General features: G+C 42.9%; 1 protein-coding gene across 1 annotated transcript; it reads right to left on the reverse strand.

The window, feature by feature from the left end:
- Positions 1–1,704: 1,704 nt before the first annotated feature.
- Positions 1,705–14,058, reverse strand: LOC120526927 (collectin-46-like). Its single transcript, XM_039750032.1, has 3 exons — positions 13,811–14,058; positions 13,040–13,129; positions 1,705–2,138 (listed from the first exon to the last, which is right to left on the reverse strand). The coding sequence occupies exons 1-3, from the start codon at positions 13,971–13,973 to the stop codon at positions 1,753–1,755; spliced, it is 639 nt and encodes a 212-aa protein (XP_039605966.1). The 5' UTR covers positions 13,974–14,058; the 3' UTR covers positions 1,705–1,752.
- Between the last annotated feature and the right edge of the window lie 429 nt (positions 14,059–14,487).

A 14,487-nucleotide genomic window follows, 5' to 3' on the forward strand; every position in this document is an offset into this window, starting at 1 on the left:
AGGACTTCAGCCTCAACGTTTGTCTTTCCTGCTGGTAGAGTGCTCAGAGCGTGTGCCCACCAGCTCACCCTTATCTTCACCAAAATGTTCAGCCTCTCCCTAGCCCAGGCAGTCATTCTGTCCTGCCTAAAATCAGCCACAATCATACCAGTGCCGAAGAAGTCTCCCATCACCAGCCTAAATGATTATCGTCCTGTGGCTCTCACTCCGGTAATCATGAAGTGCTTCGAAAGACTGGTTCTCCAGCACATCAATGACTATCTCCCACAAGACTTCGATCCTTACCAATTTGCATATCTTGCAAACAGATCCACAGAAGATGCTGTCGCCGTAGCTCTCCACTCTGTGCTGAGCCATCTGGAGCAGCAGCAGAGCTACGTCCGGATGCTTTTTGTGGATTACAGCTCAGCTTTTAATACAGTCACTCCTGACATTCTCATCACCAAACTGGTCACTCTTGGCGTCCCCCCTCTCACATGTGTTTAGATAAAAGACTTTCTTACCAACCGGCTCCAGACTGTGAGACTCGGACCCCACCTCTCTTCCATTCGCACATTGAAGACCGTTACCCCACAAGGCTGTGTGCTGAGCCCCCTCCTGTACTGTCTTTATACCCGTGATTGCAGTCCGGCCCACAATAACAACCTCATTGTCAAGTTTGCTGACGACACCACAGTGGTCGGATTCATCTCAAAGGGAAACGAGGCAGCTTGCAGAGAGGAGGTCCTGAAGTTGGCAGCATGGTGTTCAAAGAACAATTTGGCTCTGAACACCAGGAAAACCAAGGAGATCATTGTCGACTTCAGGAGGCACAGCACCGACATACCACCCCTTTACATCGATGGCAAGTGTGTGGAGAGGGTCCATACCTTCCGGTTCCTCGGTGTCCTTATCATCCGCTGACATCTTCTGGACAGACAGCATCACAGCAGTCATCAAGAAGGCTCAGCAGCGGTTACACTTCCTGAGGGTCCTGAGGATATTTGAGGGTCAACCTGGTAATGACCTTCTACCGCTCGTCTATCGAGAGCCTGCTGACGTATTATATCACAGTATGGTACGGCAGATGCTCCATGGCAGACAGGGAGAGGCTTTAGAGAGTAGTAAAGGCAGCACAGAAAATTATCGGCTGCCCTCTCCCCTCCCTGATGGACATTTACACCTCCCGCTGCCTCAGCAGAGCAAAAAACATCATCAAGGACAGCTCCCACCCTGGCTCTGACCTGTTTGACCTGTTGACCTCAGGGAGGCGCTACAGGTGCATCAAAACAAAGACAAACAGACTCAAGAACAGTTTCTTCCCGAAAGCCATAACAATTCTAAACTCGCACATGCACTAACTACACAGTCTAAACCCAACCCACCAACCCCTGGACTTCCTTCTATCCATCAACTGTGCAATATCCAATATCTAAATGGCATTGATAAATAACTGTGCAATCTGTATACTGTACAATATCATTACTCTCAGGGTCCAACATCCACTACTCACTGCACATGATCATCATTATTGTGAAATATTTAAATAATATGCAATAACCCAATAGTGCAATAGTTATTTATTCTTTCCACATGTATATAGCATCGCAGAACTTTTTATGTAACTTCTTTGTTGTAACTTTTTGCAACTTTTGCTACTTTTTGCACCATTTGTTTATTATTTGTTGTGTTCAACAAATGTCTGCACTGGAGGAGTTGCTTTTAATCTCATTGTACATGTGTATAGTGACAGTAAAAGGCATTCTATTCTATTCATTTTAACTTGAACTGACAAATTATTGCCAGACTCCACTGACACCCAATGTCATTCCAAGTCCCATCTGACTTCATTTCAGAGCAGTCCTCCCTGCTTCCGTAATCATTGGGCTCCCCTGATCTCCAGTTAGTAAACATCACAGGATTCCTTGTGTTGAAGTCCTCATATTGGCCTTCTGTTTTCAAGTCGTTCACCCCAAGGTATGCCACTCCGGTCAGTTTTACAAGCTGCCATAATGCGTTGTTCTCTCCTGCTGATACTGGTATTGCAATTTCTCCATTGGCTTCCTTGCAGAGCTTCACGCCTTCTTTAAAGTTTAGTGTATCATTTTTGGTGGCAAACATCTTTTGTCCATATCTGCTCCAGTAGGTAAATTGCATGCCTATGAAAATGATAAAAAATGACAATTACCTTGCTGAATACCAATAAACTCAGGTGTAAAGGTTTCAGCACACTAAACTCAGTTTAGGATTAAATAATAGAAACTAGGGTGTTCGCCCCCTGCTCACTGCGCTTGCCAACACCTCCGGCCTGTGCTACATGCCAGCCACATCGCATCTCTGCCACTCGCGTTGTGAAGAGGAGCACCCCAAGGAGACGAGGTCGGTCACCCGAAACCCCCTCTTAAACGGTGATACAATGGGAAACACATACAGTTTTTTTTTTGTTTACCTCCTCTTTGCTTGATCAGCTGTTGGTTTGCTGCTGCTGCTGCTGTGCCACGTGATCTGCATCTCGCACGGCGCTTTGAACATTTAAAAGCCTCTACAGCAGCTGTCCTACTCTTTGTTTTTTATTTCCGGCCCCAGGTGTAGTTAAATCTTTTGGCACAAAGTCTCATCTTGCTTGACGTGAGTTCTTGATATTTTTTAGTTCTATCTTGGAGTTTGCTAAAAGACACCTGAAGGACTCTGAGATGGTGAGAAATAAGATTCTTTGCTCTGATGAGACCAAGATAGAACTTTTTGACCTTAATTCTAAGCGGTATGTGTGAAGATAACCAGGCACTGCTCATCACTTGTCCAATACAGTCCCCACAGTGAAGCATGGCGGTGGCAGCATCATGCTGTTGGGGGTGTTTTTCAGCCTCAGGGACAGGACGACTGGTTGCAATCGAGGGAAAGATGAATGCGGCCAAGTACAGGGATATCCTGGATAAAAACCTTCTCCAGAGTGCTAAGGACTTCAGACTGGGCCGAAGGTTTACCTTCCAACAAGACAATGACCCTAAGCACACAGCTAAAATAACGAAGGAGTGGCTTCACAACAACTCTGTGACTGTTCTTGAATGGCCCAGCCAGAGCCCTGACTTAAACCCAATTGAGCATCTCTGGAGAGACCTAAAAATGGTTGTCCACCAACGTTTACCATCCAACCTGACAGAACTGGAGAGGATCTGCAAGGAGGAATGGCAGAGGATCCCCAAATCCAGGTGTGAAAAACTTGTTGCATCTTTCCCAAGAAGACTCATGGCTGTATTAGCTCAAAAGGGGGCTGCTACTAAATACTGAGCAAAGGGTCTGAATACTTAGGACCATGTGATATTTCAGTTTTTCTTTTTTAATAAATCTGCAACAATTTCAAAAATTCTTTTTTTTTGTCTGTCAATATGGGGTGCTGTGTGTACATTAATGAGGGAAAAAATTCATTTAAATGATTTTAGCAAATGGCTGCAATATAACAAAGAGTGAAAAATTGAAGGGGGTCTGAATACTTTCCGTACCCACTGTATATAGATATATAAATAGATACACACTATATATATACAGTGGTGTGAAAAACTATTTGCCCCCTTCCTGATTTCTTATTCTTTTGTATGTTTGTCACAAAATGTTTCTGATCATCAAACACATTCAACCATTAGTCAAATATAACACAAGTAAACACAAAATGCAGTTTTTAAATGATGGTTTTTATTATTTAGGGAGAAAAAATCCAAACCTACATGGCCCTGTGTGAAAAAGTAATTGCCCCTGAACCTAATAACTGGTTGGGCCACCCTTATCAGCAATAACTGCAATCAAGCGTTTGCGATAACTTGCAATGAGTCTCTTACAGAGCTCTGGAGGAATTTTGGCCCACTCATCTTTTCAGAATTGTTGTAATTCAGCTTTATTTGAGGGTTTTCTAGCATGAACCGCCTTTTTAAGGTCATGCCATAACATCTCAATTGGATTCAGGTCAGGACTTTGACTAGGCCACTCCAAAGTCTTCATTTTGTTTTTTTTCAGCCATTCAGAGGTGGATTTGCTGGTGTGTTTTGGGTCATTGTCCTGTTGCAGCACCCAAGATCGCTTCAGCTTGAGTTGACGAACAGATGGCCTGCTCAAAACACTTTAAGGAACACTTTTTAATCAGAGTATAGCATAAAGTCAATGAAACATATGGGATATTAATCTGGGCAGTTAAGTAGCAGAGGGGGTTGTTAATCAGTTTCAGCTACTGTGGTGTTAATGAAATTAACAACAGATGCACTAGAGGGGCAACAATGAGATGACCCCCAAAACAGGAATGGTTTAACAGGTGGAGGCCACTGACATTTTTCCCTCCTCATCTTTTCTGACTGTTTCTTCACTAGTTTTGTATTTGGCTACAGTCAATGTCACTACTGGTAGCATGAGGCGATACCTGGACCCTACAGAGGTTGCACACGTAGTCCAACTTCTCCAGGATGGCAAATCAATACGTGTCATTGCCAGAAGGTTTGCTGTGTCTCCCTGCACAGTCTCAAGGGCATGGAGGAGATTCTAGGAGACAAGCAGTTACTCTAGGAGAGCTGGAGAGGGCCATAGAAGGTCCATAACCCATCAGCAGGACCAGTATCTGCTCCTTTGGGCAAGGAGGAACAGGATGAGCACTGCCAGAGCCCTACAAAATGACCTCCAGCAGGCCACTGGTGTGAATGTCTCTGACCAAACAACCAGAAAGACTTCATGAGGGTGACCCAAGGGCCCCATGTCCTCTAATGGGCCCTGAGCTCACTGCCCAGCAGCATGCAGCTCGATTGGCATTCACCATAGAATACCAGAATTGGCAGATGCACGTTAACATTTGTGCAGTGAGTAGTGGATATTGCTGCCTGTAACATTGTTCAGCATGACCAGTTTGGTGGTGGGTCAGTGATGGTCTGGGAAGGCATATCCATGGAGGAACACACAGACCACTACAGGCTAGACAACGACACCTTGACTGCCATTAGGTATCGGGATGAGATCCTTGGACCCCTTGTTAGACCCTGTGCTGGTGCAGTGGCTCCTGGGTTCCTCCTGGTGCAAGATAATGCCTGGCCTCATCTGGCGAGAAGATGAAGGAATTGATACCATTGATTGAACCCAAGCCCCCCCACCCGCTCACTCACCTGACCTCAATCCAATAGAACACCTCTGTGTGGGACATTATGTTTTGGTCTATCTGATGCATCAGCCGTCCAGGAGCTCAGTGATTTCCTGGTCCACATCTGGGAGGAGATAACCCAGGACACCATCCATCGTTCTTATTAGAATGTTGTCGGGCATGGGGGGATCATACAAACTACTGAGTATGATTTGGAGTGGCTGCAATGACATTTCGGCCAAATGGACTCACCTGCCTGCTGCATTATCATTTTTTCCCTTTGATTTTTGGGGTGTCTTTGAATTCAGCTCTCTGTAGGATGATCATTTTCATTTCCATCAGATGATGTGGCTGCCATCCTTTCTTTCCTAACACAATACCATATCAGTCCATAGCAGTAGAGATAGCCAGCAGGAGTTTTTTTCCCATTGAGATCTGATGTGTTTTCAAAGTACAGTGGAACCTCGGTTCACGAACGTCTCGGTTCACGAACGTCTCGGTTCACATACAACTCGGTTCACATACAACTCGGTTCACGACCAAAAAGCTCGCCAAACGTTTGCCTCAGTTCCTGTCTATCTGCAGGCTGTACGTGCAAGCGCACCATCCACCCACCCCCACCAGAGGCAGTCTGAGAGAGAAAGAGAGAAAGTGAGCGAGCGAGCCGCATGGCTGCAAGAGCTCTGTTCATTGTTCTCCTTCCATTGGCTTCTAAGCAAGTGAAGAGTGGTGAGAAGAAAGTTTTGAAGAAAATTGAAATCGAAGTAAAGAAAGAAATTACAAGAGGTGGAAAAACTGTTTACCAGTTTACTCATTTACCAATCTGAGAACCCTCGTGCTTTCAAGCAGCACAATGTAAACAAAGCCAGACTGCCAGTAATGTGGAGGGCAAACACAAAGGGTTGGGTCACAAGGACTTTCTTTTTGGAATGGCTGCATGAGGCTTTCACTCCCACCAGCTAAACAGCTAAAAGCACCAGAAACCCAAGAAATCACAAGAGAGAAAACACCGGAAGGAAAACACTTCATGCCAGAACTCGACTCATGCAAGGTTAGTTTTCTTGGTGGTTTTGGTATTACGGATTTTTCAAAAGTTCATTTTTCAGATTTGTTGCAATGTTACTTTTCGCTTTTTTCAAATGTTCGCTTTTTTCCCTGTGCTTAAAACTCATTAAAGTGTTTACAGATGGAGTTTTTCATAGCGTGATTAGTTGCAATGTTACTTTTCTCTTTTTTCAAATGTTCCTTTTTTTCCGCTGTGCTTAAAACTCATTTTATAAAAAGTGTTTACAGCGATTGGAATGTAAGGCTGAAATAGAGTGATCTTGTTACAGTACTTTTTTTGGTTGCTTGTGAGTTGGTTTTTGCATGCACTTCGGATTTGTTCTAACGTTCCTTTTTTTCTGCTGTGCTTAAAACTCATTTTAAAAACTGTTTACAGCGATCAGGCTTAATCAGTTTAATAGCGTGATCTCCTGCAATCTTACTTTTTTGGTTGCTTGTGGTTGGTTTTTGCATGCACTTCAGATTTGTTCTAAATGTTCCTTTTTTCCGCTGTGCTTATCACTAGAATTACCAGAGCCTACGAAAAAACTCGTAGGTCCGCTCCACCTTAAATCTCTTCTTAAAATCGCTCTCACCTCTCCGCCAGCGTCTTTTGTCATCTAAATGTGCTGATAAAGACAAGCTGCAAATAGCCGGCTATTCCATCCCCCCACCGACTTAGAACGTGCACAAACTTCTCCCAGCTCATGCCTTGATTGATTATCTGGGAGTGAAGTGGAGTTTTAGAGTGGAAATAATAGATCCTTATTTGGAACACACGCATTTCACGTGTGTTCCGTTTCTACAGTAATCCGTGTAAACACATTTTTAAAACAGAAACGTTTTTCATATTGTAGTAGTAAATGACAAAATGTAAGCATAAACTATATAATGTATGAAGCCTGACGTCCACATAGCAAAGAAACACTTTAACAAAAGGTACAAATATAACAGAACAAGCATGCTTTTATTCAAAAATATAACTACAGAAAAAAGCCGCCTTAGCATGCCACATTGACAGATACTACAGCTGCTACGGTAGCGCAATGGTATCAGCCGCTGACTAGTATTCAAAAGGTCATGAGTTTGATCCCACACGGTTCAGTTTTCAGAAGTAAACTGCTCTTATTCTTACTATTTTAGAATGAAAACATGCATTTGATTTCAGTGTGTAACAGCCAATGTAATTTATGATACTTGTAAAGGTTAGGTTTTTTTTTTTATTCACTTTTCATTCTCTCAGTCGTGTTCAGGATCCTTACCTAGCATCCGAGAATGCTGTTTTCACATAAAGCGTAACTGTGACTGCATTCTCGTACCAATGCTTGCAAAGTGAAGTGCCTGCGTGCACTTTTCGTGGCATTACACGTCTATTTTTTTGAGCATGCCCGTGTCGCTCAAACACAGGAATATACGTTGGTGTACAAGTATAACAAAACAAGTGCACTTTTATTCTAGACTATAAGTGAAGAAAAAATAAAGCAAGTTACAGTAGGCGGTTGATACGACAGGTTGCGTGGTGCAATGCTAAGAACTCCTGATTTCCGATCCGTCCTGTATAAAATCATCACATACAAATATTAACAATTCCTACACACCTTTTCTACATTTACGACACGTGTACTTGTTGCAGTGTACACACCTCTCTGTGCTATGGTTTCTATTACACTGAATGAGCACCTGACACTGTACTTTCTTCCCTGGGGGAAGGTCCCGCATCAGAGAATTTCCAGTTCCTGCATAAATTCACACCCGATCTGACGCTGTTCGTTTTCAGATAATATTGCATTACTGCGATGATGTTTTCACATATATTGTCTCTTTCTTTCAGGTGTGTAATAGAAACCACAGCATAGAGAGAAGTATGTACAACGCTTCTTACAGGAAAAAGCGATGGAAAAAGTGCACTTGAATAAAAGTGCACTTTTGTTATACTTTTACACCAATATATGTTCCCGTGTTTGAGTGACACGGGCAGATGGGGAGTGTCTGATGATTGCATATAGCGCTGAAGTTACTGCTCTTTACCATTCTCTCCTCTTCATGTCCTGGAGCACAAAAGAAACAGCATACAGCAACATGCGGGGACTGGCAGGAACACTCAATAAAACTGAATAAAAAGAAAAGCAAGTGACGGTGAGATACGAAGAAGGCAGCTTCCCCAGCATTTGTGTGTCAGAACCCGGTTGGTGGGTCAGGGGGGTGGCGTTAGTATGCATCGTGGTACACTGCAGAGCTATAGCGTGTCTTTAGGTGAAAACAGCCGTGTCAGATGGGGTTGTATTGATTGATTCTGAACGCGACTGAGAGAATAAAAAGTGAATTAAAAAAAAAAGCTAACCTTTACAAGGATCATAAATTGCACCGGCTGTTACAGACTGAAATCAAATGTATGCTTTTATTCTAAAATAGTAAGACTAAGAGCAGTTTACTTCTCAAAACGGAGTGGTGCAGAATCGAACTCGCAACCTTTTAAATCCCAGTCAGTAGCTGAATGTATTGCACCACGGAGGCAATCATAATTAGTTGGTGTCAATGTCACATGTTAAGGCAGCTTTTCTTTCTGCAGCTATATTTTTGAATAAAAGCGCAATTGTTGTCTTATATTTGTACCTTTTGTGAAAATATTTCTTTGATATTTGGATTTCAGGCTTCATACATTATATAGTTTATGCCTACATTTTGTCATCTACTACTAGAATATAAAAAACGTTTCTGTTTTAACAATGTGTTTACACAGATTACTGTAGAAACGGAACAGACATGAAATGCGTGTGGAAATGCTGGCGGAGAGGGGTGTAGGGATTTAAGAAGCGATTTAAGGTGGGACGGATTTACGAGTTTTTTCGTAGGCTCTGGTAATTCTAGTGTTAAAACTCATTTTAAAAAAAATGCTGCGCGAGCACGTGCTACAGCATTATTAGAGAGCACGAGCGAGCAAGCGCAGAGAGAGAGAGCGGGCAGCTGACAGGGAAGGGATGGGGGAGAGGATAGGGGGTGGGTGGTGTGTGTGTGTGTGTGTGTGTGTGTGTGCACGCGCTCGCGCTACAGAGAGAGAGAGAGCGTGAGCCAGCCTGCTCCTGCACCGGAGGGAGGGAGGGGCTTTGGTGGTGTGTGCTACAGAGAGAGAGAGGGAGAGAGCGCGAGCGAGTCAGCTCGTGTAACTGAGCAGGGAGCCTGGGTGTTTTGTGTCAGTGTTATTCAATGTTTTTACATTAGTTTACTAATACACTGTGCATTCTATGGTGTAATTAGCTATATTTGTGCTTAATCGTTACATATATTTACATATTTACATACAGTCTGTACGGTCTGGAACGGATTAATTGTATTTACATACAATCCTATGGGTGAAACTGCTTCGGTTCACGACCAACTCAGTTTTCGACCAAAGTTCTGGAACGAATTATGGTCGTGAACCGAGGTTCCACTGTATTTCTTTAATTTAAATTACTCTATATATATAATTCACTAAGGCAAGACACCCATGGAAAGCACGCCGGTAGGGGCGTGGATTCACTAAGCCGCCGACAAGTAAGACGCCCATGGGCCACGCAGGAAGGAGCCACGCCCACCAACTCTAAGACCATTGGATACGACGACAACTCGCAGAAACACGGCCACCAACTCGGACGCGACGACACAGGAAAAACTGAGTCATTTATGTTCGTCTGTCGCAGAGTCCACATGGAGCTCTGAGCCACGTTGACTGTTCATAGAGGCATGTTTCTCGCGGAAGTGAATCGCTATATGCAGCGTGTGAAACGGTTTGCGAGGGGTATCCCATGGGATCCTTAAAACAATCCTTTACACCTGAGGTTAAAACACAGTGAAGGAAGCAGTCTTTAAAAACCAATAAGCCCTGTGCCTCTGTTTCGTTACCGTCTCACCTGCTTCACTAATGCAGGCCCTGTAACAGTCGAGACGCTCTCTCAGCGGCTGACCTTCTCTGTGCCTGACCGGTTCACACAGAGGCACCACATGACGCTGCAGGACTATCTAAGAAGAGGCATGTTTGTCACGGATGTAAATCGCTGTATGCGGAGTGTAAAACAGTTTGTTTGTCGTGGATGTAAATCGCTGTATGCAGCGTGTAAAACAGTTTCTAGGGTTTTCCCATTGTCTTAGACATGGTGGTCGGGTCTCTGTTAGTTGCTCTTGCGACCGGGCACATGATCAGGCAGTGTGTATGCTTCGAGTGCGAGGGTGGACGCGACAGGACCATCTAAGAAGATTCATATTTGTCGCGGATGTGAATCGCTGTATGTGGCGTGTAAAACAATTTGTCGCGAATGTGAATCGCTGTATGCAGCGAGTAAAATGGCTGTGTTGTATGTTGCCCTCTCCAGAGTTATATCTTTTCATTCACCTACAGTCATATACACAATGAAGTAAGCAGTCTTTAAAAACCAAGTTTTCGGTTACGATGCACGACCGCGTGCACCATAGCAAAGTGTTGTACACGCTACATACAGCAATTCGCATCCGCGACAAACATGCGTCTTCTTAGATACTCCTGCACTTTGCACACACCGCCCTCCCACCTCGCTACCACCGTGGTCGGGTGTCTTGGTGGATTATATATAGAAAGGCAGCCAAAACCGCACAGAGCAATGAAAAGTCTACGTGAGTCACATGTGCATCTGGACTGTGCAAAGACAACAATGACTCGAGTGACGAGTTGGAGGTGGGCACATGAGCAGGCAGTGCATACTGAACAAGAAATCAGCAGACTAGCATGACGGAGGGAGCCGAGTGGGTGTCCTTCTCCTCTCCTCCCGTTCCACCCTCCGCGCCTGAGCCCGCCGCATCGGACGATTGTGTGTTGGTTCGTTCCATGCATTGTTACAATGTTGCTTTTCTTGCTGATTTATTACATTACCGATTTTTCAAATGTTAATTTTCTCCCTGTGCTTAAAATCATTAAAAAACCGGCCTGATTATGCGGCGTATGGTACGCCGCGGGTTGGCTAGTTTTTTTTCATTTTGTCAATTATGCACCAGCCTCGGGGCATGTTCCTAAACCTCCACTTATTTAGCAAATGAGAGAACTATTTAACGGATTTAGATTGGGATGTTTTCCATAATTTGCATGAACATTCCGGTTGATTTTGTGACTTCTCTCATCATTCTAAGAAGCATAGTTCGCTTGCAGAAGTGCGCTATATTTGCACTAATCTGAGACAGAGGCTGCGGGCCGAGGGGAGGGGGATGTATGACGTCAGGAGTGGGGAGCTGGGCAGGACCCTCTTCACTGTCCTGTTTCACTGCTACGCGGGAGGAGCCGTGGGGGACGGCTACTGTAGTTAGTAATAAAATGGTGCAAATTGAATATGGTGGATGTTTAAACTTTGGAACTGAGTTAAGTGGGAATGTCATGTACTAAGAAAGTATATGTTACTTTAAGTATTGCTGAAGTTTGATTATTATGGGATGCTGATTTAGGCTAAGAAAAAATAAAGGCTGATTCAATTAAGAATACCTAGTTCATGCATTAAGGTAATGTCCAACTGTATCTTTTCTGTCTGCTGCCTCTCGATTGCTTTGGGTTGGCATGGATGTGGCTGTGGGTTGCTGGGTGGCACATGTCTCTTTTAGGGTTTTATTGTTACCTTTTACTTGCTGTATAAAAATTAGTAGTGACCTTACATTTATCATTGTAATGCCAGCTCTGCTGCAATGACCACAGCCCAGGGGACGCCACCCAGGTTACATTTTTAATCAGGGACTGGACTACCACAACTCTCTTATTTCCTCCAGAAAGGCTCGAGTAGAATAAAAGAGCCTTCATGTCCCATGGGGTGTACTTGAGTGGAGAGGGCATTGCAGAAGAAAATTGGGTGGGACGGGTAGAGAAAGTGCAGGCCAGACAAAGAAAAAAACTGGAGCTGGATTACATGGGACATTTCTTGTAGTGGTAGAGTTCTTATTCTTAATAATTTAATTGCCTCTATGTTATGATACAAACTAATGCGGTCTGATCCACCCATTTGTCTTATGAAGTCCATTTTAACTTTAATTTTACATTTTTTTTTGGATGGCATGTATTTGGTAGAGATGGATGTTCTGCCCTTGCCAGTGGCTGAAAGAGGCCAGGGGCTGGTAGATCTGAAAAAGTAAAATTGAGGCTTTCAGGCCCCAGACGTTACAAAGATTACTATATGGCTCACAGGTCCTACACGGGAGAGATTTAGATCTTGCTTTCTGTTCACTACCTCATTGGGTTCCATCACCTGATCCCTTGGTTTCTCTTATCAGTGTTATGTGGATGATACACAGCTATTCTTGTCATTCCCTCTGATATCTTACTGATATCTCAACCTTGATAAAGAACTCCCATCTACAGCTCAACCTGGCAAAACTGAGCTTCTTGTGACACCCAGCCAGACAGTCGGTTCAACTCCCCATCTCTGTACTGCTTGGCAACCTTTAACAGAATCTCTGTGTTCTCTCTCTGCTTTTTCTTCACACACATTTTTTGGAAAGTTATTTTTTTTTCTGTGTTTCTTGAGCTTCTGTAAAGTCTTTCCCCTTGGGGAAAAATAAAACTTATTTATTCATCTATTTATCTATTTACAGTCAGTGCAGATTCTTGCCATCTTGATGATAACTCTTTACAGATTTTTCTCTCTTTCTTTTATTGTATCTATATTACTTTGTTCTAAAAGGAAGAGGAAGGACCAACACTGAGAGAGAAAGTCCAGGATGGACAGGAGTGTGGCACTCAGGCTGATTAAATCATTATAGATTTAAAAACAACACACCACCATTTGGCTTCTGCTATGGTGCTGTTGGAGTTAATGTATGGAAGCTTCATTTAGCTAGGAAACAGCCACCTAAGGACACAATGACTTTGCTAGGAATGTGGCTGGCATGTCATCATGCCGATTGTCTGTGACTACCTACCTGGGATTCCTGGATGGCCTTTCTCTCCTTTCTGCCCTGGTGGGCATGAAGGTCCACTGATCCCAGAAACACCCTGAGCACCATCTCCTCCTGAGAACAAAGATTCAATAAGTTAGGGGTAGTGTTACAAACATTACAGTATGTGCAAAAATCCAGTTTCTCTACCATTTTTTTCAATGATTTTTTTCCCCGTGTAAGACAAAGGAGTGCATTTGTGGTGACCCCAAGTAGCTAAAAAGGTTAATTAAATGAAAAATGTCACCTTTATTATCATATAAAGCTTACAGATAGATAGATAGATAGATAGATAGATAGATAGATAGATAGATAGATAGATATGAAAGGCACTATATAATAGATAGATAGATAGATAGATAGATAGATAGATAGATAGATAGATAGATAGATAGATATGAAAGGCACTATATAATAGATAGATAAATGTGAAGGCACTATTTGATAGATAGATAGATAGATAGATAGATAGATAGATAGATAGATAGATATGAAAGGCACTATATGATAGATAGATAAATGTGAAGGCACTATATGATAGATAGATAGATAGATAGATAGATAGATAGATAGATAGATAGATAGATAGATACTACTGCTTAGAGTTAGCTCAACATAGCTCCTGTTAGTTACAGCCAGAACATAATTCAGAACTGGACTTAAATTTATGCACACTCACAGATATACATGCACACGCACACGCACACACTCACACTCACACACACTTTGTCCCTCCTGTGCATTCACTTCACAAACCTGTCTCTCCCTTGTCTCCTTTTGGGCCAGGTGGACCTTCTCTTCCTTTTTTTCCATATCTTTCTGGCTTTGCAATACAGAAGTTTGTTTTTGTAGGCTCTTCAGATAAACAAGACCAGATGAACATGATGAGAACGGTTGATATCAGGATAAGGCTGTGCATCCTTGTCTTTGGAGGTCTGTCCAGAGTCCGATCTCAGAGTCAGAATACTTTCCTGCTACAGAAGGGCGTCTGTCTTAGATCTTGTCACGCCAGACTGCTTTAGGAAGCTGTGGTTAGATACGGAAGTTTTTAATGTTTGTGCCACATCAAACATAGATAGCTAAATAAGGAATAGTATGGTTATAGACTAAGACAGTGTGATATTAAGTAGAGCTATAGTAAAGCAGGTACAGCTTATTTAAAAACACTGAAAAGCTTATTTCCTTCCTTTTTTCTGCAGTTTTCTGTATAATCTATGCTTTTTCAACAATGTCCGACAGTGTATGAATGTCTGTCTACAATATCATAATAATTTTAAGATACTTAGCAAGTGAGATTTCCAAACAGTCCCATTACATTTGGAAGCATTTAATAATGTATGACTAGCTTTGACATATGGTTAGAATACTGGTACTCATTTAGATAGATAGATAGATAGATGTGAAAGGCACTATATAATAGATAGATAGATAGA

This window comes from Polypterus senegalus, chromosome 3, assembly GCF_016835505.1.
Source record: "Polypterus senegalus isolate Bchr_013 chromosome 3, ASM1683550v1, whole genome shotgun sequence".
Taxonomy (NCBI): Eukaryota; Metazoa; Chordata; class Cladistia; order Polypteriformes; family Polypteridae; genus Polypterus; species Polypterus senegalus.

Excerpts from the sequence above, each read along its gene's own strand:
- LOC120526927 (XM_039750032.1), bottom strand. The coding sequence starts at position 13,973 with ATGCACAGCCTTATCCTGATATCAACCGTTCTCATCATGTTCATCTGG. Across the intron at positions 13,130-13,810 it reads AGGAGACAAGGGAGAGACAG|GAGGAGATGGTGCTCAGGGT; the intron begins GTTTGTGAAGTG and ends CTTTGTTCTCAG. Across the intron at positions 2,139-13,039 it reads AGGCCATCCAGGAATCCCAG|GCATGCAATTTACCTACTGG; the intron begins GTAGGTAGTCAC and ends TCATTTTCATAG.